This window comes from Sceloporus occidentalis, unplaced genomic scaffold (assembly GCF_023333645.1).
Source record: "Sceloporus occidentalis isolate IW3139 unplaced genomic scaffold, rSceOcc1.0.p SCAF_129, whole genome shotgun sequence".
NCBI classification, from domain to species: domain Eukaryota; kingdom Metazoa; phylum Chordata; class Lepidosauria; order Squamata; family Phrynosomatidae; genus Sceloporus; species Sceloporus occidentalis.
This window is the reverse complement of record NW_028317109.1, coordinates 510589-537996: the sequence shown is the minus strand read 5'-3', so window position 1 is coordinate 537996 and position 27408 is coordinate 510589. Positions and strand designations below refer to the sequence as shown.

The 27408-nt window shown below is 45.4% G+C and overlaps 2 protein-coding genes across 2 annotated transcripts; one reads left to right on the top strand and one right to left on the bottom strand.

Moving 5' to 3' along the window:
• Positions 1-114: 114 nt before the first annotated feature.
• LOC149281660 (CAP-Gly domain-containing linker protein 4-like) lies at positions 115-15169 on the bottom strand. Its single transcript, XM_089499096.1, has 16 exons — positions 15110-15169; positions 13987-14131; positions 13297-13436; positions 10207-10300; positions 9314-9475; positions 8813-8931; positions 8051-8287; positions 5765-5900; positions 5235-5375; positions 4812-4886; positions 3969-4139; positions 3031-3159; positions 2572-2695; positions 1941-2005; positions 1769-1838; positions 115-439 (listed from the first exon to the last, which is right to left on the bottom strand). The coding sequence occupies exons 1-16, from the start codon at positions 15167-15169 to the stop codon at positions 115-117; spliced, it is 2193 nt and encodes a 730-aa protein (XP_089355222.1).
• A 3627-nt stretch (positions 15170-18796) lies between these two features.
• Positions 18797-27243, top strand: LOC149281659 (photoreceptor cilium actin regulator-like). Its single transcript, XM_089499093.1, has 2 exons — positions 18797-21959; positions 27038-27243. The coding sequence occupies exons 1-2, from the start codon at positions 18797-18799 to the stop codon at positions 27241-27243; spliced, it is 3369 nt and encodes a 1122-aa protein (XP_089355219.1).
• The last annotated feature ends 165 nt before the right edge of the window (positions 27244-27408 follow it).

Genomic DNA, 27408 nt, shown 5'->3' with positions numbered 1-27408 from the left:
CCACGGTGAAGAAATAATAAATGATGTAATGATATTTCGGGATTAATAATTCTTATTTACATATTTTTTATTTTTTTTTTATTATTATTTTTTAGAGATCCTGGGGATTCTAGGTCAGCATACTTCATCCACAAGTTTGGATCCATTAATGCCCCGGTAGGTCACCCTGCTGGGTCGTACCAATACCCCGTGGTTGGGCTTGCAGTGAAAGTACCTCTTCTCCCCGACAGCGCCATCGTTCTTTCCCTTGGCGCTTCGGAGCTCCAGACCCAGCCACACACCGGGAGCGAAGTCCGTCGGGCCGACGTATCGGATGACGGCCATCTCGTTGGAACTGGTCAGCAATACCTGGGAACCCTTGTGCAGTTTCACTCCGCCGTCGCCAACGCTGCCGGTGGCCGAACTGCTCCAGCTTCTACGGAGAGCAGGTTTCTTGGGCCTGTCCGAGGGGCCAGAAAGCTCAGCATTAGGTAGATTCAAGATATGTGCGCAGCCCGCGCCCTCACAGTATGTCAACATTACACAGTAAAGAGACCCATCAAGTCCACGCTATGGAGATATCTAGAAACAAAAAGAATCTGCTGGCAGATCGGCCCCATTCGGCCCCTGTCTAGTCTGCCCGTTTCTCCTGCTGTAAAGACTCAAAACTCAAAAATTAACATAACCCAAACACGTTTACCGATCTGAAAGAACAGAACAGATGTCTAGAAGGGAAGCCACCCGGACAGACCATCTGTATGGCAGATGAGACAGACAGCGTGGCGCGTTTCGGTTATTACAGGCCGTCGCCCCGTTTCTTGGCAGGACGCTATGCGGGGTCGACCAGCGCAGTAAATCTCAAACACAAGAAAAAGACTCAGCCGCCCTTCAGCTCAGAGTCCGATCAACCAAATGAATACGGGAGAAGTTGGATTTTTGGTAAGAATAACAGCCCCCCCCCCATAACGTTCTCAGGAGAGCCGCACTTCACAAGTTCCTCAAAGTGTTTGCAGGCACTTATCTGCTGCTAAAAGCCTTCTGAGATCGGAACGTGGAATCATTAAATGCAGCCCTGCTGTGTTACGGTTTATTCAGCCGGCGGCATCGGGACATCACAGCGCTGCGCTGCTTTGTTCATCATGCGCGGCTGCAGTTCAGATTGGGGGAATTGAGTACAGAACGCGTTGGGCATCGAGAAAGGCAGGAAAACGGATCCGAAGCGCGTCGCCGTTTCATTTCCAGAAGCTCTGTACCTGCAGCGTGCTGCGTGCAGCAGAAGTAGTTGGAGCGGGTCTTGCGCGACTCGGCTGCAGCCGATGTTAGTGTCAGCTCTGCAGCGAAAGGGCAGGAAAGGGCACAATGGGGCAGGAAATGTGACATTGGGCCACAAATATCGTGGCTAGTTCAGGCCTTTACGTCCCGGGTCCGAGAATGCCCTGTCCCGGGAGTCTGAAGGTGGACAAGTCAAGAACTCCCACAAAGCTGAGCAACCTACATTCACAGCCTCATTACTGAAGTTCTAGAATAATGGGGGCCGCAAGGTCTATGCTTGGTCGGTTATAATGAAGAAGGTATACACACATATATATATATATATATATACACACACACATACACAAATATATATAAAAGGAACAGGATTGCCCCACTGGGCCATCAACATCACTTCGATCCGTACGTTTTTAGATAATTTATTGGTTGTCTTCGGTTCTATACACCGCGGCAATAACGCAGCCACCACTAAATGCGTATGTAACCAAGATGCCCATCCCCCCATGGCGATAAATACCTTCCGGAAGAGTGTCTTCTGTCGGCTTCCTTGTGGGAGGCGGACGAGGAGCTGTAACTCCGTCTTAAACCTGTAAATATCACACACTGTAGCTGTAGCGGGGTTTCAGAAACGTAACAGAAATGTCAAAATCTGCACAACCACCACCGGTCAGAGAGCCAGAAATACCCACCTGGGAAGGAATAATTCAGTTTATTTACTGGGATTTCGGACAGCGAGTCGGATGAGCCAGAGACCCTACGATAAAAGATGATAAACATCACGAATTAAGGTCAGAGCGGCAAAGAGAACGGCTCGCGGTGTAAAGGGGCGAGCATCGCTGCGGATAATTCTGGTGGGAGGTAAACATGCGGGAGAACATACATGTGCATCACACGCTAGAACACGGGTAAGGAAACAAGAAACACTCAAACGCGAGGTTTTCTATCAAATAGCGTCACAACTATTGTTTGTGAGAACAAAAGGCAAAGAGGAAACTGCCCCTAAATACATTTATATTTTCCCGGGTATTTATATACACACACGCACACGTGTATTTTTATATATAATGTATGTATGTATGTATGTATGTATGTATGCATACTATAATATTTTTTCCTGTCAACATGGAGAATTAAGTATATTTTTTCTTTTAAAAAACACTATCTGCTGTACAAATCCCTGTGGGCCGGCTTGGACTTGGCAAAAATTTGCCCTGTTGGGGGCAATAAGATTTGGGTTGGGAAACAGACACGTGCAAAAGGGATAGCAGTCTTTTAACCCTTCATGGGACAGAGCGTTTGTGGATTTTTTTTTTTGTTCACCTTTGGACTCTGGAAGGAGGTGCAAAAATCCCATGCTTGGGAGGGCAGGTAAAGTACTGGACGCCCGAGATGGATCCATCGTTCTTCCCGTGAGGCTTCTCCAGCTCGATGCCGCACCAGTAACCTGCAAAAAGACGCACAGAGATCAGAGAAAACATCGATAGTGATCACGTGATCATGTAATGCAGCAGAAAGAACACAGAAGGGGTTAATCGCCAAACCCTCTTTTCAAACAATAAAGGCAGAGGAGGCGCTCGCCGTGATCACGAGAGCCTCCGTTCCTCCTTAGAAAGGGAAGACGTTCTTCGCAGTAAGGGCTGTAAAGCTCTGAAATCCACTGGGTTTTTTTTTACCTCTACCACTTCTACTGGGAGGCTTTTCCACTTATCTACCGCCCTCTCAGTAAAGTAAAACTTCCTTACATTGACCTTTGACCTTCTAGATCCAATGAAATCTTACCCGGTGCAAAGCTTGTCTTCCCGTAGAACCGGACGGTGCCCGTCCTCTGTCCCACCACCAGCACGCGGTCCCCCGCTTGGAAGTCTCCGCGCTCCGGACCTCCGACGCACGGTGGGCGGTTCTGCGAGTCTGGAAAAAAAATAAATAAAAAAACTAAAAAAAAAACAAAAACGGATGAGGAATAAGCACCGGTACCGGGACCGCACCGGACGGACACCGCGTGACCACACAGGACTCTACGGTCTATTACACAAACGTGACAAACACAAAAGACTTAAAGCAGCTCAGCGCGTCCGACGACGACTTAAACGGGACCAGATCAGAGAATTACCGAATAAATTGCATTTTTTGGGGGGGGTTGAGCTGATTTAAGGAAACCCAGGTCCGTTTAAGTGAAAAAAACCACAAGAAACTCCGTCCGCGTGGAAAACTATTTATAAAACTGATCACTCTCATCATCCTCAGCCCTTGAAATTATTTTAACTCCATCATGTGACCGGCGGGCCAATTAGAGCGCCGATAGACGTCACGGACCATTATATACTTTAACCCCGTGTAACGGCACTAAACTGTATCTGTAGGTTAGTGGGAGGAGCCAGCTAATCATTCCCGCCCCCAATTATGCTGCTCGACTCTTTGGTGGAACCCGATTGGTTCAGGTAGCCTTAGAGGGAGGAGCGTTAAACAGGACAGGTTTTGCTCTACAAAAAAAAAAAAAAAAAAAGAGTTTTTCATTTAAATTAAATTTACAAGCGGATTAAAGAATTGACTATTTTTTTAGAATAAATAAAAAATTATATTTTCCACGGGTTTCAGAGAGCTCCTCGTGCTTTTCTCATCGTTACACGGCCATTCCACGTGAACACGACACACGCACCATGCTAACAAGGGGTGACCATTTATCGCACACACGGGGGGGGGGGGGTTCGGAGCCATACCATCAACGCTTCGCAACGAAGAGGACTTTGCCCTAAACGGAGCGTTTGAGGTGCGGTTAGCGGCGCTCCGCTGGCGAGGAGGACGCCGGGGGAGGGGCGGCTTTGCCTCCAGCGTGGAGGAGTTGGAGGAAGAGGAGGAAGAGGAGAAGCTGCTGGATCCGATGTAGAAAGCTGAAACGAGCGAGCGGGACATGGCTCGAGAAACATGGACAGCGACAAACATGCGCGGACGCACGGCACAGACACGCGTTCACCGGCCGACGCGGCCAACGAGAACATCGCGCCTTTCGCTACGCTTAGCGAATCGGGAGTCAGAAGGGGTAAAAATGTGTTAACATTCTATTGGTTGCCATGGTAACTGCATCACTTGTTACTGGTAACGCTGTGTGTAATTCAGCACGTAGATAACGAAAAGGTTACGGATTTACTTTCATGTTAACAATTAAAGCTCCCATGAACCTCAGCCAGCAGTGACTGGATGCAGGGAGCAGAGAGGACAACAACTCTTTATCCTGCAATGAGCAGAGGAGGAGAAACGTTAGAACGAGGGACTATGATCTAAAACTAGAGGATCAGAGGATTAGATGGAATGTAATGAAGTTACTTTACTGAGAGGGCAGTGGACAAATGGAACAGCCTCCCAGCAGACGTGGTAGAGGGTAATACAGTGAGGGGATTTAAACATGCATGGGATGGGCATACGGCTCCTGAATCTAAGACGAGACCAACGACTGATTAAGGTTTGAGTCGTTACAGCAGGAGAAACGGGCGACTAGACGGGGGCCGATTCTATTTTTCTCAGGCACCCTCTGGACAGCAGCACATCGGGGGTCAATCTTTTACCTTTCTTTGGATGCGAAGATTCGTCGGTGCTCAGGAGAGACTCGTTGGTGGAATTTCTCTTGGATAGAACCAGTCCTGTCAATTTATACAGAACACGTTAATCTAAAACGCACTTAAAGGGGGGCTGAAACGCCGCTATAATCCCCCCCCCAGGGTAAAATACATCCCAATATTTTTCTCAACAGGCATAAAAGAAAGTTTGGACGGCTTCCCAGATGCCAACACATTAATTACCCAACATAACCACTACATTTAGTCCCAAACAGAAATGTATGTCTATCCCGCGCATGTTTAATCCCCTCACTGTATTACCCTCTACCACCTCTGCTGGGAGGCTGTTCCACATAAAAGCCTCTGACCCTCTAGTTTTACATGATGGCCTCTTGCTCTAACATTTTAGGTGCCCTGCACCCCCAGCCTCACCGGTGTTAATCTTCGATGTTACTCGGCTCAGGTCGATCTTTTGCGTCTTGGCAGAAGCAGACGATCGGTTGGAGGAGCTCCTAATAAACGTCTTCATCGGTTCCACCGCTTTCCTTATCTTAGAGAGAGGGGCAAAAATACCTGGCGGAGGGAACACGGGGCAATTAGGTGAATATAAGAAGGTAGACGGGCGGGGGGGGGGGGCAGACAGACAGTTAACCCTTGTATCCAGAAAGCTACCGCCATGCGTTGCCGAACATGCTGTAATAGCCCGAATTTCAGCTGCCAGCCGGGCTATATTTTTGGTACAGCCAATGTGAATGTTCTATTTTTATCTGGTTTATTTTTTGTTTTATATAGCTCCATCATATTCGATGGCGCTGTACAATGTACATCGAGCGCACATAACTATCGCAGGACTGACTGCAGCTGCCGTGGGGGATTTGGGAGGGATATCACGCGGTGCGCTTTAAATGAGTTTAATGGTTAACCAGTAAAGCCCATCTCTGCTAAACGCAGCTCCTTCTCACCGTGTTGTGCCGGGCATTTAAAATACTGTATCCCGCCGATGCCGCCGTCGTTTTTGCCGTCAGGCTCATCCATCTCTATTCCGGCCCACTGTCCGGACGCAAACTCCGCGGGTCCGCAGTATCTCAATGTGCCGACCTGCGGAAAGGCGGACGGGTTACCAAATCAAGGCGTTCAGGAAGGACTTTGTGCCCTTTAAAAAGATGGTGTGTGCCGCCAGGCACAGAATACCAACGCAATCATAGCTGCCGACTGTCCGATGCTTTGCGAGAACTAGGCTGAGATGAACATTGCTTTCCGCATCTGATACTTAAGTCACATCGCCACCTAGTGTCCAACCGAAGAACTGCACAAACCAGAAGATGAAATCGCGATCGTGGGGTTGTGTTCCCGAATCCCCCCACAAGCTCTACAGAGGTAGAGCGGCATAGGCGGGACTGTCCCGTGCAAAGCGGGACAGTTGGGAGGCATACTCCTGCTCGGTTTGACTGAAGGATTATGGGAAGTTTTCATGCTGTATTCTGGCTGACCCCAGCTTTAAGAGAAGGAGAGAGAGAGAGAGAACAGCGGGCACTTGGTATGCATTAGCGGGGATGTCTGGGACATTAAACTGTCCTTATAATTAAGAGATTTCAAAGAGCAGTAATATCATAAGATAATAAAAAAAGACTGAAAACCAGACGCTGGAACACAACCCGTTCGATCCGCCATCAGAAACCAAATGAAACCTTGTTTACTTCAGCAGGACAATGAAAAAAATGCTGTTAATTGCAAGAAAAAAAAAAATATACATGTATTTTTTTTTTTTTTAACTCTAAAAGCCATTATGAAAACTCCACCGTCCAATGCTTTCCCCAGAAGGAAAATAACATTTAGACAAACGTTTCGGGGCGAGACGTACAGCTGCAACGAGGACACCAACTGCAGTCACGGGGTTTGTTTTGGACAAACAATCATTGTGATGATTTCATTCTAAGCACCGCACTTCCGACGGTCAGCCATAAGGCCTGGATGTTACTGGCTGCCGTCCTCGGACATACAACTCGTTACCTTCTGTTTTCTGCTCGCTTCCCCCCCCCCCCCTCCTTAAATGGACAAAAGACTTAGAAAACACAATTATTTGTCTAACAGGCTTATAGACAATTACCCGCGCAGCGTTTATTTCCCCGTCTAGACGCGGTTTACCAATAATTACATTCACGGTACAAACTGCCTGCATTTGGCTGCTTGTATTAAAATAAAAAATAAAAAAAAAAAAAGGATAAACAAACATTAAAAAGTGCAATATTTACATGCTTACAAATGGAACAATTGTCACAAATTGAAATTCTAAAATATTCCTTTTTCTATCGAACGGAGACGACTCGTCGGCGCTCTAAGCTTTGGGAACAATGAAAAGTGTCGCTTATTATTAAAATTTAAAGAATCAACAAGAAGGGTTTGCATTTCAGCTCTTAAACGGGAATTGTTGCTGCTGCACTGAAGGATGACTGAGAGCGCGGCAGCTGCAGTTTAATGTTGATAAATGTAAAGTTATGCACTTGGGACATTAAAAATCCCCAAAAAAATAAAATTCTATTGTTCTGTCAGTGACAACTGAAGAGAGGGACTTAATAATCCTGAAGTCCTCTGCAAATAGAAAGGCTGTCTGAACAATACAGTTGGATCCTGTAGCCCCTCTCGGGGTTAATTCTATTACCTCCACAGTCATTGCACTTATGGATAACTTGGACCGAACTCTGCCCCCGATCCCAGCCTCCCCAGACCACTCGCTAGCTCTCGGGACGGATTTAAATGTCAAGCCTGTAGTACAACGCCAGCTTAATATGGGGTTCACCAGCTGTTATGGAACAACTCCTATGACAACCAGCCAGCCATCAGCTAGTCGACTGCCACGGGAGTTGTGGCCACATACATGCGCATCGTAGCACGCGCTCTACTCTCTGTATTAATGAATTCATTTGATGGGGCTTTAAATAAACTAAAACCACCACGCAATCGGAAGCAACTACAAAACAAAATAAAGTGTATTGGAGACACGACGATTAATGCAAAAAGTGATAAAAAGTGGCGTTAACAACAAAAACAGCAGGGCTATTCATTCGGCTCATGTGTTAAGACCACTTTGCAAACTTTGCGTCAGAATCACTATTTATATATAATTTCCTAAAATAATTATTATTATTATTAGTCGTAGTATTTTTTATTATAATAAGTTATTTTGGTTGAGATTGATGATAATTACTTTTATTAAAAACAAAAAATAATGGTTCTTTTATTTCTTGTACCTTCTGTCCGGCAATCAGTACGCGGTCTCCCAGCTTCAGACCGGCTGCCTGTAGAGCGGCCGTTCCAGAGACGCCGTCGTGGTTGGGAAAGAACAGCTTGGAGAGATCACAAGACAAGGGCATCGCATCCAGAAGGATCTGCCTGATATCTTTTGCGACGGCAGCCGCGTCGGCCATCTCCAAGGGCATATCGACGGGGTCAGGGACTACGTCGGCTGGGATACGTCCTTTATCATCCTGTAAAGGAAAGAAAAAATAAAAATAAATCCAGCGCTGTATACACTGTCGGCCGCCACGGAAAAACCTGGAGACTCTACAGACCCGGAGGCTGCCACTGTTGTCAGTCATGTGATATTTTGGGGGACTTTCCCGGCTCAAACACCGCACTGAGCTGATGCCCTATGGCAATGCTAATGAAGTCCGTTCCTCCATAGACTTTCATTAGTCAGAGAGTCCGACTGGATGATTAAGACTGAGCCATTCTATTGTTCCCCACAGAAAGTATGATAAGGAGTCGGGGGGGTTTGTTTAGTAGATTGGGGATCAGATAACAGAGCGAGAACCTCATACAAATGGCTGATATGCAGCTGTCTAAAAACATTATATTATGGGGGCAAAAACTGCAACCGGTAAAAAAAAGGTGTTGGTCTCTTAGATTCAGGAGCCGTATACCTATCTCATGTAGTGAAGGTGGCAGACATGTTACATTTTGGAAGCGGCGTATATATATATATATCACAGCATTCTCCTGCCGTTTCTTACCCTGAAGGCAGGATTGGCTCTGTGTTCCAGCAAACTTTTCACGGCCCCCAGGCACAGGTTGGAAGCCGCAATGTGCAGAGCCGTGCCAAATTCAAAGTCATGGCAGGTGGCATCCACATCTAAAAGAGAAACAGATAGCGGCAGCGGGGTGTCAGCAGCCAACCGCGAGCAACACATTTATAGAAAACGCAGCTTTCATCTGCCCGAGTCCGAACATGCATTATTTATTATTAAAGATCTAGTCAATCTTTAACGGGGAGATCGCCGATCCCAGCATCTATTCCTGTACCGTATTCTTCTACAAAGCGGAACCAGCAGCGACCCAGACCCCTCACCGGCAGGGGGGGGGGGGGGGACAAAAACGCTACTGATAGAATCTTTGAACATTTGCAATCTGGAAAAAACACCTAAAGGGGCAGAGAGATATCAGACCTCACGCCAAGAAGCACCGTAAGTATTTAAATTACTGTAAGATCAGATTGGGGGGGGGGGGGGGGTTACCTTTCGGCTTTGAGGCTTTCAACAGAATGTCAATAAGTTCCGGAACGTCAAAGTAAGCGGCGTAGTGCAGAGCGTTCATGTTGGTCCATCGGCTCCGCAGGCTGACATCCGCACCGAGCCCGATGAGGCGGGAGGCGAACCTGGCAGATGTTTCCGCATCCCCTGGAAGTGAAAAGAAGTAAAATAAGTCGCGAAAAAGTATCACTCAACAACAAACGATTCCGACAATAAACACGTATATTCTACAATACAGCAACAATCTGATCCAGGACACGCGACATCCCATCCGAGATACCAGTAATCATGACAAGAACCGGCATGAGACCTAATCTACGGGTTTAAAAATAAATAACAGACAAACAAAGAATATGCTGGCAGATCGGCCCCCGTCTAGTCGCCCGTTTCTCCTGCTGTAGAGACTCAAACCTTAATCAGTCGTTGGTCTCGTCTTAGATTCAGGAGCCGTATGTCTATCCCATGCATGTTTAATACCCTCGCTGTATTACCCTCTACCACTTCGGCTGGGAGCCTGTTCCACTTATCATCCACGCTCAAGTAAAAACCTTACATTACATTTACGTCTCGACTAGTTTTAGGTTATGGCTCTTTAATAACCTAATAGTAACAGCAGCAACACAAAGACACCAGTCCATCGAATTCCTCCCTGCTGTTGATCCAAAAGAGGATAAAAACCCACATTGAAGCCTGAAAAAAGGCAAAATTCCTTCCCGACTTAATCCGGTAACTCGCGAGATCAACCAGCCCTCAACTTACACAAGTGCCGCAAAAATAAAACCATGAAGACGGTCGATCGAGCCATTTGGCGGTTAGAATCGAGCCCGAGCACGTGGGATTCGGTTTGCTGGGGGTCTGATTATTAGAGGAATTATTACCGATGCCCTGCGCGCCGGATTTACAGGTGTAATGCAAGAGGGTCATGTCCGTCAATCCATCGCGGTCATTGACACTGCAGCCTCTCTTCAAAATCTGAAATACAAAGCGGTTCGTTTTATGTCATTAACGGAAGCAAATTAAACGCTATAGATTAAAATCTTGTCGGCTACAAAGCACAGGGACCAAGCCCCGAAATGCAGGGACAATCTAATGTCTCATACAGTAACGCCACCTAAGGCTGCATCTTAAAAGTACTTTTATACACATTCTCTTCCTGCCACAATAAATACAGAACCTGCCTGCGGATCGGCCCCATTCGGCCCCCGTCTAGTGGCCCGTTTCTCCTGCTGTAAAGACTTAAACTGTAATCGGTAGTCGGTTTCGTCTTAGATTCAGGAGCCGTATGTCTATCCCACGCGTGTTTAAACCCCCTCGCTGTTTGAGCCTCTATGCGAAGTACAGACCACCAGATTGTATCCCACTTCTGTGCAAGCAAATACATTTCTTACCAAAAAATATAAACAAAATAATTCAGGATACCAACTACACACAGCACCGTTCAAAGGTTTGGGGTAACAAGTTTCCTTGTTTTTGAAAGAAAAGCACATTTTGTCTATTAAAAAAACATGAAATGGATGAGAAATCCAGCGCAGACGGGGTTAATGTTGTAAATGACTATTGTAGCTGGAAACGGCTGATTTTTAATGGAATCTCTTCATCGGCGTACAGAGGCCCTTTATCACTCCCATCACTCCTGTGTTCCAATGGCCCTTTATCACTCCCATCACTCCTGTGTTCCAATGGCCCTTTATCACTCCCATCACTCCTGTGTCCCAATGGCCCTTTATCACTCCCATCACTCCTGTGTTCCAATTGCACGATGTGTTCACTGATCCAAGTTTAAGTTTAAAAGGCTATAACATAAAAGCCAGAAATGTCCTTGTTTTCCGTGAAAGTGACCCCAAACTCTTGAATGTGATGTATGAAGTGAAAAGGAAAAAAAAAAAGACAGTTGTTGAATCCATCCGGACCAGAAGAAAATAAACTGATAGTAAAGTAACAAGCATTTAGAACGGTTTGTCTACCAACATCTTAGCGACACGGTGGGTCTGTCCATACGGCACACGACACCCTACAACACCCAAGAGAAAGACGGGGTATTTATATAAAAATACAATGTTACGTTTTAAGTTATTTTGTGCATTGGATTTCCGCTAATCGACTGTTTGCACAAACTTGATGCTCATTAAAAACTCATTCAAACACGGCGTCTGCGCTACATTCCAAACACGGCGTCTGCGCTTCATTCCAAACACGGCGTCTGCGCTTCATTCCAAACACATTGTGACTAAAACCACTTTATGGATATTTACGAAAATTCGGCAGGGGTCTGGCCATTAAAAACCAAATTTCCTTGGTCCATGGCCATATATCCCGTCGGCATTACCGGCTTCCGGCGACCGGTTCCCAGAACGCCCCGACGATTGTTTAGAACATAACATATGTATGTAATCGGTAAATCGGGGAGGATTTCTAGACGCTCGGGGAACGGGGATTTATTTATGCTGAACACCTGTTTTAGTAGCTTCTGGTTTTGTCTCTGCTGACCTCAGTACTTTAAGGGCTCTGGAAATGAAATCGGATAAATATCTGTGTGCGATTTGGAGGGCAGGCACGCCGGGCAGATAACAGGACAGGTGGCACATAAAGTAAAAACAGATAAAATAAAAGCAGATCCAAGCCAAAGATAATCGGCCAATTACAAAATCAGCGTACACCGCAAGGAGCTTAAAGGGACCGGACGCTTCAACTGGGAAGAATGCATATTTAATAACTTTACGAGTACTTTAAAAAGTTTTTTAAAGATTGCCTGCCTTGGGTAGAAGCTGCAGCTTAAGGGCTGCATTTCTGCTGGATGTAACCAGTGTTTGGCTATTTGAAGCAGATAATACATAATCTTTGCAATTAATGGGATTGGCTTTATGCTCACGGTGGAGTCTCATTAGAAAACATGTGTCGAGGCAGCGTATGGCGGCTGGAGTGTCCCTTTCAATGGGACGGAACATCACATTTTTTTAACCATCTGGGGGGGGGAACAGCGATGAGGCTTGGGGCAGCCGTTAGTTTCAAACGGTGATCTTTTACTCCTACATTAGGTAAAGAGGGACCCTCTCATCAGCTTATAGGCTTATATCCCCCCTTGTTAACTTTTTCCTCTGTTATGTCAAAATATCAGACCGGTTTCCACGACTTCCAGGAGCGAAATCCAAGAAAATATTTTCAAGTCTTTTAAAAAAAAAAATTAAACCCTAAAAATATATGAAAATAGTGCACCGTACCGTACTGTGTAGATACGGCAGTAGGAAGCGGACATCATGTCTGCCGTACTGGCACAACACGAGCAAAACAGGGTGGAACCAATTTAATCAGCTCTCGTTTCCGAGGGATGACATTGCCGACGGACCGCGCTACAGGAAGTGCTTCGTTTCATCAAGCTTTGTCAGTCTGCGCAAACAAGACGGCACAGGAAATTAAAACTAAAAAAAAAAAAAAATGTAAGCCTCAAATTGCTTCGTGAATCCGCCCGGGGCGTAAGACCCTCTCTGCGCCTTTTAAAAAGAAAGAGGCGAGCGATACGCAGGTAAAAGCCAAATATATTTAGAGTTTGCTACAAAACATGTTCTATAGCTCTAATTAACTCACACGCAGACGGAGAGCAAGTTTGAGCGAGGATATAAAAGAAAGATCAGAAAAAATGTGATTCTGTTTTAGCCGATCTTTGATTGTTACAGATCTTCAATGAAACTGCTTCATTGGTGGTTGGTAAATGGAACAGCCTCCCAGCAGAAGTGGTAGAGGGTAATACAGTGAGGGTATTAAACATGCATGGGACAGACGTACGGCTCCTGAATCTAAGACGAGACCAACGACTGATTAAGCTTTGAGTCTTTACAGCAGGAGAAACGGACGACTAGATGACGGCTTCTACAGCTCTCAGTACGGAAAGAATTATAAAATAAAAATAAAAAGTTGTGGTAAAGAAGAGGTTAAAAACCCCACTTAATTTCAGACGTTTCCTCGGTTACTACCTCGTTTCCAATGATATCGATGTTCTGCTGGACTTGAGGGACCCACTGCCTTAAGATGGCGAAAAGCTCTGGAATGGAAGTGTTGGGGTCATGTAGAATATCCTGGCACGAGGCATCGTTGGGGTCAAAAAAGGAGAATTCTGTCAAGATAAGAGAAAAAAAAAAAAGTAATAAATTACTAATCAAAAAAGTAAAGAAAAGTGAGCCTGGAAATGACATCACTTCTCGGAGCGCAGTGTCAGGGAGGGAGGATGAGTGAAGCGCATCGCGGGACCCGATCGGATCACATGGTGACATACTTACAAACACACCAACATACTTACACACACACACACAGCGTGACCCACGGTAACATACTTACACAGACACACCCACCGTAACATACTTACACACACACAGAGCGTGATCCACGGTAACATACTTACACAGACACACACGGCAACATACTTACACACAGAGTGTGACACACACACACACAGTAACATACATACAGAGTGTGACACACACAGCAACATACTTACACACATACTTACACTCAGACACAGAGACACACACCCGAACATACTTACACACATACTTACACTCAGACACAGAGACACACACCCGAACATACTTACACACACAGAGTGTGACACACACAGTAACATACTTACACACACACACGGCAAACAGTTGCTCCCTTCAGCTCACCGTAGTCCAGAGGCATTGGTGCAGCGGCCACACAAAACGTTACCGGAGCGCCGGAGCCGGGGTAATAACAGCGGGCGAAGCGGAGGGAGTCTTCTTCAGGACGGCCAACTGCCCAGTCCCCAACGGTCATTTTCCAGGAAGCCGCCTGCGAGGACGGGAAACAGAAAGAACCCGAGCGTGAGAACCGGAACACGAGACCAATGAGCCCCCCAACACACCCGCGCGCCACATGAACCACCCCCAGCCAGAGACTCCATGGGACTCGGCCAAAAGGATTGCCCCTGATCGCTGGGGCCGCTGGAGATCGAGGAGGACTTTGGAAGCTCCACTAGACTGGAAACAAACCGGGATCTGCATGATTATTCCTCCCCTTGTCTTATCTCCACCATATTGTTAAATTGCTGGCAGCTTTTTTAAGGGTGGAGGAAGGAGAGGAAATGTATATTATCTGTACAGACACCCTTTAAAGGATCCAGACATGGTGTAAATGCCTCCATTGTTACACTAAACACCCTGGTGGCTCGACATGGAACTGCAAGTAGAGAAAGAAAAAAACAAAAACAAAAAACACAGAAATCTTTATATCAAGGTTACTCCGCAGAAGATAAACGGAGCAGCCTCCCAGCAGAAGTGGTAATGGTTAATACAGCGAGGGAATTTAAACATACATGGGACAGATCACACGGCTCATTATTCACGCCTCTGATAAAGACTATGACATCATCACCCAGATGGATGGAAAATTACTGACACAAAACAAGCAGGGAGTCGGCGTGGATTCGCTTAACTGGGAGTTTAGATTCCTGCCCTTTCAGCTCCCTGACTTCACTCTGCATTCAAAGAGACAACAACAACAGGGAGGGGCCGGGCCGGCCCTGTATAATGTATACTTCAATACATGAATTCCTTTGATCCATCCACTGCACAGGGCTGGCGAGATTAAACAGCGTCTTTAGTTGAAGTTGAGATTATTTTTTATTGGGCCAACAGAGAAAAAAGAGTCCATCTGAAGAAGAGACCTCTGAGGTCCCAAAGGCTTACGTAACCTCCTTTACCGGTTCAATAAAAGGTATCAACTAAGGACTCCATTTTCTCCTGGGCTACTACTGCATGTTCAAATTACCCTCAATGTTTTCGCCTCCACCACTTCCGCTGGAAGGCTGTTCCCTTCACCTACCACCATCTCAAAACAAAAAGTATCATATAAACCGAGTGAGACGTGTGGTCAGCCTTGTGACGCAATCCTTTTTTATCGAAGAAGAGCCCTTTCAACGGGCGATCCCCGAGTACAGAAAGGTTTAAAAACCCTCGCTAAATGCCACCACTGACACGCATGCGTGTCAAGCGTCAACTACTCCGTCAGTGGCCTGTTTAAAACTGAAATCAGAGCAAACCGTAAACTTTAAACAAAGTAACCAAATACGACAACATCCTCCACGAAGGCTCAATACCCTATTGCATGCTGCAGGTAGCACCGCTCCGGCGTGTAAAGTGTTAAATCTCCCCCCCTCTCATAAATTGCACCTTAACATGCTACGCATGCTAATAATTCCTGCTTCCCACCCATCCAGCCGCGCAGCGCCCTAAACCCCACCCCCGCGCACAATGACCCCCCCCAGAAAACAGCAAATAAGATCATTTTAACCCCTTCACTGCCAGCAAGCTTCAAAACACAAAATATTTTCGAAACTTTAAACTAACAAATTATTTTGGGGGTAAAAAAAAAAAAAAAAAAAAGGTTACTTTTTGACAACTTAGTTACTATGATAACCAAAAGACAGAAGAGCCGAGACGGTGACCGCAGAGCAAACACATCTACACGGTAACCGTACGCGGCACCCTCTACGCCGCCCACCGGCGGCCAGACCCGCGCGAAAGAGGCGAAAAAACACAGAAAAACAGCATTTTATATTTCTTACAATAAACGAGGATTTAGACTGCAAGAATGCTAGAAAAACACATTGCTGCAGATAACTATATATATATATATATATACACACACACACACACACACACTACCATTCAGAAGTTTGGGTTCACTGAGCTGCATACTAGCAAAAGAGTTAAAAAGACATCAATTATCCTTTTAACCTTAAACTTGGATCAGCGAACACAACGTGCCATTGGGACACAGGAGTGATGGGAGTGATAAAGGGCCACTGGAACACAGGAGTGATGGGAGTGATAAAGGGCCATTGGAACACAGGAGTGATGGGAGTGATAAAGGGCCTCTGTACACCTATAAAGAAATTCCATTAAAAATCAGCCATTTCCAGCTACAATAGTAATTTACAGCATTAACCCTGTCTGCGCTGGATTTGACCCATTTCATGTTATTTTAATGAACAAAATTTGATTTTCTGTCAAAAACAAGGACATACAAACATAGACTTTGCCGGCACCCTCTCAGTGTATATTTTATATATAATGCACAGATTATATATCCAGCACAAGATTTTCTTGTTGCATAAGTAAAGGTCCCAAATCCATCCTAAGATCTGAGCAAGAGGTTCAGCAGCAACTGAGGTGCTGGTGATTGACAAGCTGCTGGTGGACAAATACCAATACCCAGAATTACCGTACTAGCGTAATTACCACCAGCACTGCTTTTATAGTGCATTGCTATGAGCCCACAGCGGAAGGGTTAATCATATTAGGACACCCGAGGCAGACAGCACCTGCCATTTACCCCATTTACACACACACACCCCCTCCAGTAAGGATGCTCAGACAGTGCGGAGGGGCCCCGCTTTTGCTTTGGGGCCCAGTGCACCCCCCGCTCCCCGCTCCCCGCTCTGCTCCCCCGGTTTTACCGTCAGCACCGAACATACAGCAGGAAGCCATCCATCCAGCGAGCAGGAGGTTAAATGCACTGACAGGCTGACAGCCCAAGCGCTGCGTCCCGCCCACCTCGGGAGGGGCGACTCTGTCACGGGGGAGGGCGCACGCCAGTGACGTCACGGGTCTTGGAGAAGCAAGAGGGGGCGGGGACGTTGTCTGTAGTCAGGATGAGTGACAGGCACTCTCTCTCTTTGGGCCCCAAATATCTCTCGCCCCTCTTTTCTAGGAGTCAGAATGTTTGCTGGGTATGAGGGCATCGCAGGGTTCTACAGCCCTAAAAGCCCCGATAATGTGTATAGAAACAGCAGGAAATGGCTTTATAAATGAAACTGTAAATAAAATGAATAGTTCTAAATGATGGTTGGGCGTTATGAGCTCTGATGGCTCTTATACCCCCGGCGACTGGATCTGCCCTGTGGGGTGTTACATAAATATTACTTTATTGAGAGTCTGAAGCCTCCGCAGATCTATTTTTGTTAAGAAGTTTGCTTTATAATTTTCTTAAAGATAAAGAAAACATTTGTCTTTAAAGGATCTTTACATTATATTCCAGCCACATGATGACCGCTCTAAGTGTATGGTTTTTAAACCGTATTCCCCGTGTAATAGCTTGCTAGCCTAAGGGTATCGGTATACCAGTCTAGCTTACACGCTTCTATGTCAGGGTCACAAGCATGATGCCGCTGGGTTAATTACCAAACAGCGGCAAAGGGTTAAAGTGCTCGGTGTGTACGCAAAATGAGCGGTCCCAAAACCCATTGAAAACAATGCATTTTGAGCCTGTACATGTACGGGCTTTGTCATTAAGGGGTTAAACACGTTTAGATACTGAGTGCTTTCGAAGTCTATTTATTAAACCCATTATGCCTGAAGCCTGCCGAGGAGTCACGCTGTAACTGTACGTCTCCGCATCAGACTTGCTTAGTTAAAGGGACGCTCCTGTGTCTCTGGCAGCCTTACCAGCAAACAAGGCATATACGTTTAGGAGAAGCTGCAGCCTCACAGATGCAGTGCTAATGCTTCTACTGCTACATATAGAACATATATCAAAGCGGAGCAGTGGGAAGGCATGCTATGAAAAGACCGCATTAAAAATCTCCGAGATATGTAGTCATATCCCCGATGTTGAGTAGTGTGCTGCGCGCTCATGTCCCCCGTTCCCTTACATTATTATGGGAGTCTGCAAAACCTGCCGGCCGCCGGCGGAAGACAGCTTTAGAGGAGAAAATATGTTTAACTTGCTGGTATTTTCACTAGCGTAGTTCCTTATGTGAAGCAAAACCTGTTACGCATAAATGTGATGATAAAGTCGATAAAAGGTCCGCTTTAATCAGTTAAAGGGACAGTTTAATGTCACTGGGCAGCCCTACTATAGAAGAATGCTTATTTAAGGGGACCCCATGGCTCTAATTTGCATTAAAGTGCTTAAGATGGGTGAAAGTATCCCTTTAAAGAGATTCTTTAAGTTATATATATTTATCACTAATAAATACATTATTTATATATATATATATATATATATATATACATTTGGCTAAATTTCATTTGTCCCTCCAAAAATAGCCCAGGATTCCGATTTGAATAAGTTGTCAGGTTGTTTCCAGAGATGAAATTCTGCTCCTCACCAGATAAAGGATGGTTAATCTGGTAAATCCTTAAAGCCTATTTGCACTTGACATCTGTCAATGGAAGAGGCAGACGCAGAGTATCTCTGTATAACACGAAGCTATCTTATCGGTCGGCCAATGAAGAAAGATCTTTAGAAACAGCCCGAAAAAAACAAAAACTTTTAGGAGCGGGTGGTCCAGACAACAAGAAAATAATGTTCTTCTGCATCTCTCAAGCTTGGGGAAGTGGACAGCATGGAGACTTTACTGGATACGTCACATTCCGCTGGACAGAAAAACTGTAAGGATAAGCTGTTTATTTGCTGAATCCGTTCGGTTGAAGTTTTTTTTCGCGTTACGGAATGGGTTGTTCACCTTCTCACAGTGGAATTATCCAAAGTATTGCCAAAAATGCAGCAAAACCTTTAAAGAGAAATAAAGCCATTCTCCCACCTGACCAGAACGGAATTACAATCCCCTTGGTGGGCATCCAGAACTCAAGCTCTGAAGAAACCGGTGGAAAGCTCGGTTCTGAAACCTCCAAGGAGGGGGATGAAAGTGATCCATACGTCTGTCGCCAGGAGAAGGGTTCTGCGCGGGGCCACCGTTGCACTGCTGAAGATGTATCTTTACCAGATGGCCAGGAGGAAGCACAAGGTTCTGCAGATGAATCAATGGTTAATTTACGCTACCAAAAAGGTGAGAGACCTTGTATGAGGAAACATAGCTCCACAGGATCAGAACTTGAGTTGGCTTCTGATGTGCAGCGCGGGACTAGCATTAGGAGAAGCAGAAAGTCAAAGAGGTCCAACAAACAGGGTCGACGTTCAAAAGCAAAGGAGAAGCCAATTCTTCTTAGCGAGACGGAGAAGAAAGTGGACTTTCCTGAACCGCTTGTCAAGGCACATCAGAGTGCCTATTCTTATCTGAGCCCAAACATTTCGAAATACGAAGCTGTCATTTCAATGGCGAATCAAGCGACTCAGACGCAACTAATAATGCAGCAGATGACAAGCTTCATGGTTATGCGCTTCGATGAGATCAACCAATGCCTCAAAGAAATCGCAGACGACGGAGAAAAACTTCTAAAAGACGTGGGGAATAATTTAATTTGGCCGCTTGGAAAGGGGAACCCGGACGATCACCCCGATCTCTTACAACAGTTGTTACAGTACACGGTTAACAGAATGCAAACGTTGAACAGTACCGTGGCTTCGTTGACTTCAAACACGTTGCAGGAAACCTGTAGTTACCTACAATCGGCCGCCGCCAGCATGCAAGAAAAACTCAAAGTTAAGCAAATGTGTGATGAACGCCTTTCCAGGATGATTAAATTACTGGAAGATTCAGCAGCTGGTTCAGTACAATCCCATCCAAATGACCTGACTCTGTATTCGGAAGACAGTGGAATTGGAGGGGATAACGAGTCCCTCAAGGAGTGTAGATCGCCTGACAAACAAGAAAGACGGACAAGTCAAGATTCATCGGGAAATCAAGGTGAAAATCAATCTCAGCAAGAGGCAGCCAATAAGAATATTAAAGGTATGACTGGCCAAACCATTCTTCGCAATCATAGAGTTGGTAAACAATCCAGTATGGCTACCAGTCTTTCAATGAACTCGCTTGATTCCAGTACAACTCTAGAACAAGACAGCAACAATGACCAAGAATCCGAAGATTCTACAATCAGTGACGATAGTGATGATGGTGAAGGAGACAACGCGAGTATATCTAGTCAGATCACCTTACATCAAAGGCCTATGACGTCCCCAGCTGGAGCAGGTGCATTCAAGCACTCGCCAAAATGGTTAGAAAACCCCGAGAATGAAGAAATGACGTTGAAAATGAAAGAGGCTATCAGTGAAAAAATTAAATTTGTCCCAGAAAAATCAAACAGTAATGTCTGGATCAGAGAAGAAGAGGTCCTGGCGAGACCTAGTACAGCTGATGGAAGCAACAGGAGAACCTCCAGACACAGGAGAACAAGGTCTGCAGAGTCGCTCAGAAGCCAGACAGAAGATCCAACTCTGATAGAACTTCAAAGGACACAAAAAGAACTCGACAAAAAGCTGCAGCTGTTATATAAGACGGGCAAAAGTACAACCAAAGAAAAGCTAAAAAATTTCGACGTCAAATCTTTTTTGCATACAAAATGTATTGTATCAGGAAATAATACTTCTACCGGCAAATTAAAGTCATGCCTCGACAAAAGTTTTAACATTTTGCCCAGTCAAGAAAGACTAACATTGGTGGGATATGAAAAGAGCGCAGAGAAGAACTTGCCTCTCCGCGCAAAAACCACAGGAATGGGAGAGACAGTCCAACCTGAACGTGAAAAGACAGAAGAAAAAATTACTTTCATGGAACGAAATTTAGATAATGTAAATGTTTCTCCTCAAAAATCGGTCCGTAAACTAATTGAAACGTTTAGTCCGGCGGATAACCTTCCTAAGATTTTAAGTGTAAGTTGTTTGGGGCCACTTAGATGTGTTCGGAAGTTTGGTGTCCCAGTACTCCCACCAACCATTCCAGCCTGTAGGACATTAGAACCCTTGGACCATAAGTGCCACATGTCATCTAGAGACGATAGAGATTGTGGGTCTACCTGTAAACTTGTCACTAACTTTACATGTAAAGTATGGGATGAAATGGTCAGACATGATACAAATGAAACTGGCATGGAAGACCTAGAAAACCTGCCCCCTCCTCCTCCTGAAATCCTCATGGATGATTCATTCAATGTTCTCCAAACCAAGGAACCCGAGGAGGATACTCAGAAATCCACCCTAGAATTTGTATCATCTGATTCACCCTGTATTCTGAAGAAGATGGGAGCTTTTCAAAAAATGAAAGCTTCAGTAAAAGTAAAAGATTTGTTACCAAGTAAGAATGGAACTTCTATGGATAAAGCATTCAAAGGTCAGGAGGACAAGATCGTGCTTCGAACAAATAGGACGGAGTCTGGTCAACAACTTATAGCTCACAGGGAACAAGAAAGAGTCTTTGAAATGCAGCGCAAACATGAAATAGAACAGGCTGCACATCTGTATAAGCAATCACACAAAATAATACCTTTGCAAAATCCAGGTGAAATGGGTAAACCAAGCAATGATGAAGAAAATAAAGAGGTTTCTACTGATGTACGACGTCTGTATCAACAAAAACAGTCATTTCCTACGTCACACAAGGGAAGTGAGAAGTCTCCAACCTCAAATAGAAAAGCTTCACCAACAAGAGTTGCGGTTTCATCTGCATCATCTGAAAAAATACCAAACAGCCCGCCGACACACAGGGCTATAATAAAAACACATTACAATGTACAATCCAGTCCTCCTCCAGTGCATAGAAATCCCAATACAGTAAATTCTCCGAAAGTTCCAAGTCCTCCAGCTCAGAGAAGGCTTCCAAGTCCGCCATTCCAGCGAAAGATACAGAGCCCTCCACATATACGAAGACAAGGAAGTCCACCAAGTCAGCATAGACAAACAAACCCACAAAGTCAACAAAAGCCTGCAAGTCCACCAAGTCAGCATAAACAAACAAGCCCACAAAGTCAACAAAAGCCTGCAAGTCCACCAAGTCAACAAAAGCCTGCAAGTCCACCAAGTCAGCATAGGCAAACAAGTCCACAGGGTCTACAAAAGCCTGCAAGTCAACCAAGTCAACGTCGGCTACCAAGTCCTCCAAGTCAACAAAGACTACAAAGTCCACCAAAAGGACACCGACTACCAAGCCCTCCAAGTCAGCCTACACCACCAGGTCTACGTAGGCTACCAAGTCCACCAAGTACTCAACTAGGACCTACTACTTCCTCCCATTATGCAACGTCCCCACCAGCTTCTCCATCGCACAAGGATCTAAGAAGAAATTCCGATGAGCCACTGCCTTCTTCTAAGATATTTGGAAATGCTCAATCGATATTTTGCCCATCGTCTACTTCTTTGTTTGAAGCCAAAGTACTGTCACCACCAAACATTTCTGGTACGGATGTTGCCTCCACTCCATCTTCAGCTCCTCAACCCAGGCACAGTTTTTCTGGACGTCACAGAGTGGCAACAAGTGCTGCCAACCCTCAACCTTTTGTCCGTCGGTGCTATTCTGATAGGAGGCCTAGAGTCCAGCTTCGACTTCCTGCACCAATCTCACCTTCGTCTCCTAGCAAATCCTCTCCTCAAAATCCAGAGTAAGATTGTTTAAGAACTGTTATTTATCATACGTATTGTTTTTTTTATTAAGGTTTGTTAGAATATCATTCCATGGGTGAGAAATGAGAATCGCAAGGCAATGAGACGTTTTCATTAGAAAGGATGACATTTTGAGCGTTTTGTCTAATACAGCTAAAAAATAAATGTTTGTGGGATCACATCAAAAGGTTTCAGATAGAGTTGCCATATCAGCATTTTTTTCCTGGACACATAACTTTCAGAGAATGCTCTTCACCACCTATAATGTTGCCCAGGAGATTGGCCCGGAGTCTCCGGGGTCCCTTTCATCTTTCTCTGGGTGGGAGGAGCGATGCTAGGCCATGCCTATACTCCCCACCCACTTTCCCACCTGGGGCTAGCCCTGCACAGCGAAGGGTTAGACCCGCCTCCTTGGCTGGCTAGCCTCGCCCCACACAAGGCTAGCCCCGCCCCTCACTAGCCCACTTCCGCAAAAGAGAGAGCGCTCCGGGTAGCTTCCCCAGGGGAAATTCCTAGGTATGGCCCCTATGTTAACTATACATTACACAGGGCCAGCTCAGCTCTTCTGGCAGGACAATCTCAACAGAGTTGCTCCATCATAATTAAAATGAAAATGATGTCATCTCTATCGTTGGATTACCCAAAGTGATAATCTGCAGAACGTATTAAAGCGTTGGGTGACGACAGGCTTTAACATTTCTGATGGTCACGTCGTTAATGTGAAAGAGCCTTTTTACAACCAAGAACATTGATTGGGGGCAAGTGGGTGACGCCGACAGGAAAATGTTATAACGAAGGTCATCAGAAATTGAATTGAAATTATATTGTTCAGACATACCGTGGTGTACACATTTTACTTTAGAGAGTAGTAGATAAGCGGAACAACCTCCCAGCAGAAGTGGTAGAGGCTTATATGGAATTTAAACATGCATGGGATAGTCATATGGCTCCTGAATCTAAGACGAGACCAACGACTGATTAAGGTCTTGAGAGCAAGAGAAACGGGCGACTAGACGGAGGGCCGAATGGGGCCAATCTGACTGCAGATTCTATGTTTCTATCTATATTTAGTTTACTTTGTGGAAACTAAAGGCGCTGGCAGTCTGTGGCAAGATAACCTAATAGGGAGGAATAACCATGCAGATTCTGAGAACAGGTAGTTAAGATACCATTCTTCATAGTGAAATAGATCAGAGATCCAGCGCAGACGGGGTTAATGCTGTAAATGACTATTGTAGCTGGAAACGGCTGATTTTTAATGGACTCTCTTCATAGGCGTACAGAGGCCCTTTATCACTCCCATCACTCCTGTGTTCCAATGGCCCTTTATCACTCCCATCACTCCTGTGTTCCAATGGCCCTTTATCACTCCCATCACTCCTGTGTCCCAATGCCCCTTTATCACTCCCATCACTCCTGTGTTCCAATGGCCCTTTATCACTCCCATCACTCCTGTGTTCCAATGGCACGTTGAGTTTGCTGATCCAAGTTTAAGTTTTAAAGGCTAATTGATGGTTAGAAACCCTTTTGTAATTATGTTACAGCCAGAAATTTCCTTGTTTTCCATGAAAACAGCTGAGTGACCCCAAACGTTTATTTTTCGGTTTATGTTTGGTGTGTTTTGCATCGTTTAGCTGTTGCCGCGCGGTATATATGAATTATATATTAAAGCACGCAGTAAGCAGACGCTCCCATGTAAAGCAGTTTCATGTTTAAACGTGTTTGTCCTTCCCCAAAGTGATGCTCACCCTGCCCAGCATCAGGAGAAGCAACACCCAGCAAACAGGATTTTTCTGTTTTTGTTGTTTTAAGATTTAAAAACACAGAACCTGTCGGCAGATCGGCCCCATTCGGCGCCCGTCTAGTCGCCCGTTTGTCCTTCTGTACAGACTTAAACCTTAATCAGTCGTTGGTCTCGTCTTAGATTCAGGAGCCGTATGTCTGTCCCATGCATGTTTAATACCCTCACTGTATTACCCTCTACCACTTCTGCTGGGAGCCTGTTCCATTTGCCCACTGCCCTCTCAGTAAAGTAATGCTAGGTTTCCACTTGGTTTCTTTTTGCTAAAAACGCCCATAATAACGCCAATTCAGCCACACGGCGTTTTTTTTGTGAAAAAACGCTGCGTCCAGATGTTAGCTGTTCTTCAATAGGAAATCGCACAATGCAAGATCCACTTGGCGTTTTTTTGTTTGGCGTTTTTTTCAGTCCTCTTTGGCGTTTTTCTGCTTTTTTGGGCTCTGTTTTCAGAATCGCAGCATGCTGACGCTCTGGCGTTTTTTGCAAGGAAATCTTGGCGTTTTTCTCCAATAGAAGTCTATGGGAGAGAAAAAACGCCATGAAAAAGCCAGGTGGGTTTATTGCCTTGGCGTTTTTTATGGCGTTTTTTTCCACAGTTACAATGCAGAGGATGGACCCGGTATCTGTGTGTCCTACGAGAAATAGGCGGGAAACAAACAGTTTCACACAAAACAAAGTTCATATTGAATTCTACACCATTTGGAACAAACATCCATTACAAACAAACCAACGGGATCCTGCCTGCCAAAAGCAACAGCAAACAATTTGCACCCTCATTTGGGGCCAATCTTCCTAGAGGAGCAGACATCCGGAATAAAGCAGGCCTTACAAACCACAGAAAAGAGACAGAAGGGTCCGCCGGGGCGTAGAACTCTACCAAGGAAATGACATCAGGGGGCAGATACTCGCCATTTATCCGAATCCCTTTTAGCTGGGGGAAATCCCAACGTGTAAAGGCTGGAAAAACTGCCTAAGGTCAAAAAAGCAATTTCCACAGAAAGGCTAAAACTCCAGAAAAAAAAACGCCAAAACGCAGGAGAATGCAGTGGGAGTTTTCTTGGCGTTTTTCTTGGCGTTTGTCATCAAGAAAAAAACGCAGGACAAAAACCCAAGTGGAAACCTAGCCTAAAACTGAGAAATATTTTGACTGATGTTACTTGTCTTTAAAATATTTAAAACATCAACAAACTATTCCTTATCATTGAACCATTTTACCAAGGATGCCCCATTGCCCCTGGCCTCCTCTGCCTAGCTCCCTATTTATTTGTAGTACTTTTAATTATTAATACCTCTAATGGGGAGAGAGTCCTTTCTGTGAATGTGCTGTGTGGGCCACATAGTTACAAACTGTCCCAATATGGCCAGGACAGTCCTAATAGCACCTCTACAAGCTATGGTAGCTGGCTGTGTGGCCCAAGGTCTTGTTAGGTAGCCATGTGACCATGCGCAAGGAGACTTCACTAAGCGAATGCAATGTGGGTGGCGAAGGGCACATAAAGTGTGCAGAGAGAGAGACAGAGAGGAGAGAACTAGAGAGACAGGGAGGAGAGAAACAGGAGAGAGACAGAGAGGAGAGAAGCAGGAGGGAGACAGAGAGGAGAGAAGCAGGAGGGAGACAGAGAGGAGAGAAGCAGGAGAGAGACAGAGAGGAGACTAGCTAGAGAGAGACAGAGAGGAAAGAAGCTAGAGAGACAGAGAGGAGAGAAGCAGGAGAGAGACAGAGAGGAGAGACGCTAGAGAGACAGAGAGGAGAAAATAGAGAAAATGTAAAAAAAAAAAACTATTCTCTTCACACATTCATAACCGCGGTCAGCAGTTTGCAGACATGAATATAAAACACAGGACCTTTACCAAAAATTGTGTAGCCCAAAAAGTCTCCAAATGTTGCTGTCTGTCTACAGCCCCTCTTGTGACACTCCCTCTAGCACCGTACACTGACACACACTCCCTCTAGCACCGTACACTGACACACACTCCCTCTAGCACCGTACACTGACACACACTCCCTCTAGCACCGTACACTGACACACACTCCCTCTAGCACCGTACACTGACACACACACTCTCTAGTACCATACATAGTTATATAGGCTGAAAAAAGACCTGCGTCCATCAAGTTCAGCCTTTCCTATATCTGTTAATTTGTTGCTGTTGATCCAAAAGAAGGCAAAATCCCAGTTTGGCTCTTTCCAATTTTGCACTAACACTAACTTGGGCCTGCTAGGGGGCAATTGCCTGTTGAATAATGTGTTTTATTTATACAGTTCAATTTATAAACCCACTCCCTGCTGTTTCTATACAAATTATTGGGGCTTTTAGGACCGTAGAACCCTGCGATACCCTCATACCCAACAAACAAAAATAGGGGCATCAGGGGAGGAAAAATGGGACACAGGGACCAGAATACCCATAAGGATTATTATAAATTTTTTTTTGTGATCGTGTAAATGTTTTTGTATCTACAAGTTCTGATGTTTTCTCTTCAGTGCGTCATTTCTGCAGCAGCGGGATTACAGATGTCCCCGGCCGTGTCTAGTAATGCGATTTACGCTGTCCGCTTAGCATCGTAAAGTCACTTCTCATCAATCTTTCTGGCTAAGCCTCTTTTCTCATTTCAGGGCTGAGGAATCCAACCAGAAAGAAAGTGATCACGGAAGCGACCGGTGCTTACCAGACCCCAAAGCTCCCAGTCCAACGTCTTCTCCTCCGGCGTTCTGCGTCGTGGGCCAGGGCTTCCAAAAAGAGCAACCACAAGATCATCGGCAACTCTGTTCCTGAGAAGAACTCTTCCAGACGTATCGATGGTGTAACATTCTGCGAGTGATACATTCATTCAATCAGTTCCAGGGCGCAGAAGAACATTTCGTTACTGACCGTTGTAAGAGAATAAAGACATAACGAGGCAAATGCCCAATGGGCTGCTGGCTGACTGCTAGCCCACTGACGTCAATCGGTGACAGCAGGCCTTAAAGCGGCAGAGTCACCTCAT

What these genes read in the sequence shown, in the direction of transcription:
- LOC149281660 (XM_089499096.1), bottom strand. Translation starts at nt 15,169, where the DNA reads ATGGTGGTAGGTGAAGGGAACAGCCTTCCAGCGGAAGTGGTGGAGGCG. An exon ending in GAAAGCCTCAAAGCCGAAAG is followed by an intron (nt 8,932 to 9,313) that starts GTAACCCCCCCC and finishes TTTCTCTTTTAG; the next exon opens with ATGTGGATGCCACCTGCCAT. An exon ending in AACATCGAAGATTAACACCG is followed by an intron (nt 4,887 to 5,234) that starts GTGAGGCTGGGG and finishes ATAAATTGACAG; the next exon opens with GACTGGTTCTATCCAAGAGA.
- LOC149281659 (XM_089499093.1), top strand. Translation starts at nt 18,797, where the DNA reads ATGGGTTGTTCACCTTCTCACAGTGGAATTATCCAAAGTATTGCCAAA. An exon ending in AAAGCCTGCAAGTCCACCAA is followed by an intron (nt 21,960 to 27,037) that starts GTCAGCATAAAC and finishes TTCTCATTTCAG; the next exon opens with GGCTGAGGAATCCAACCAGA.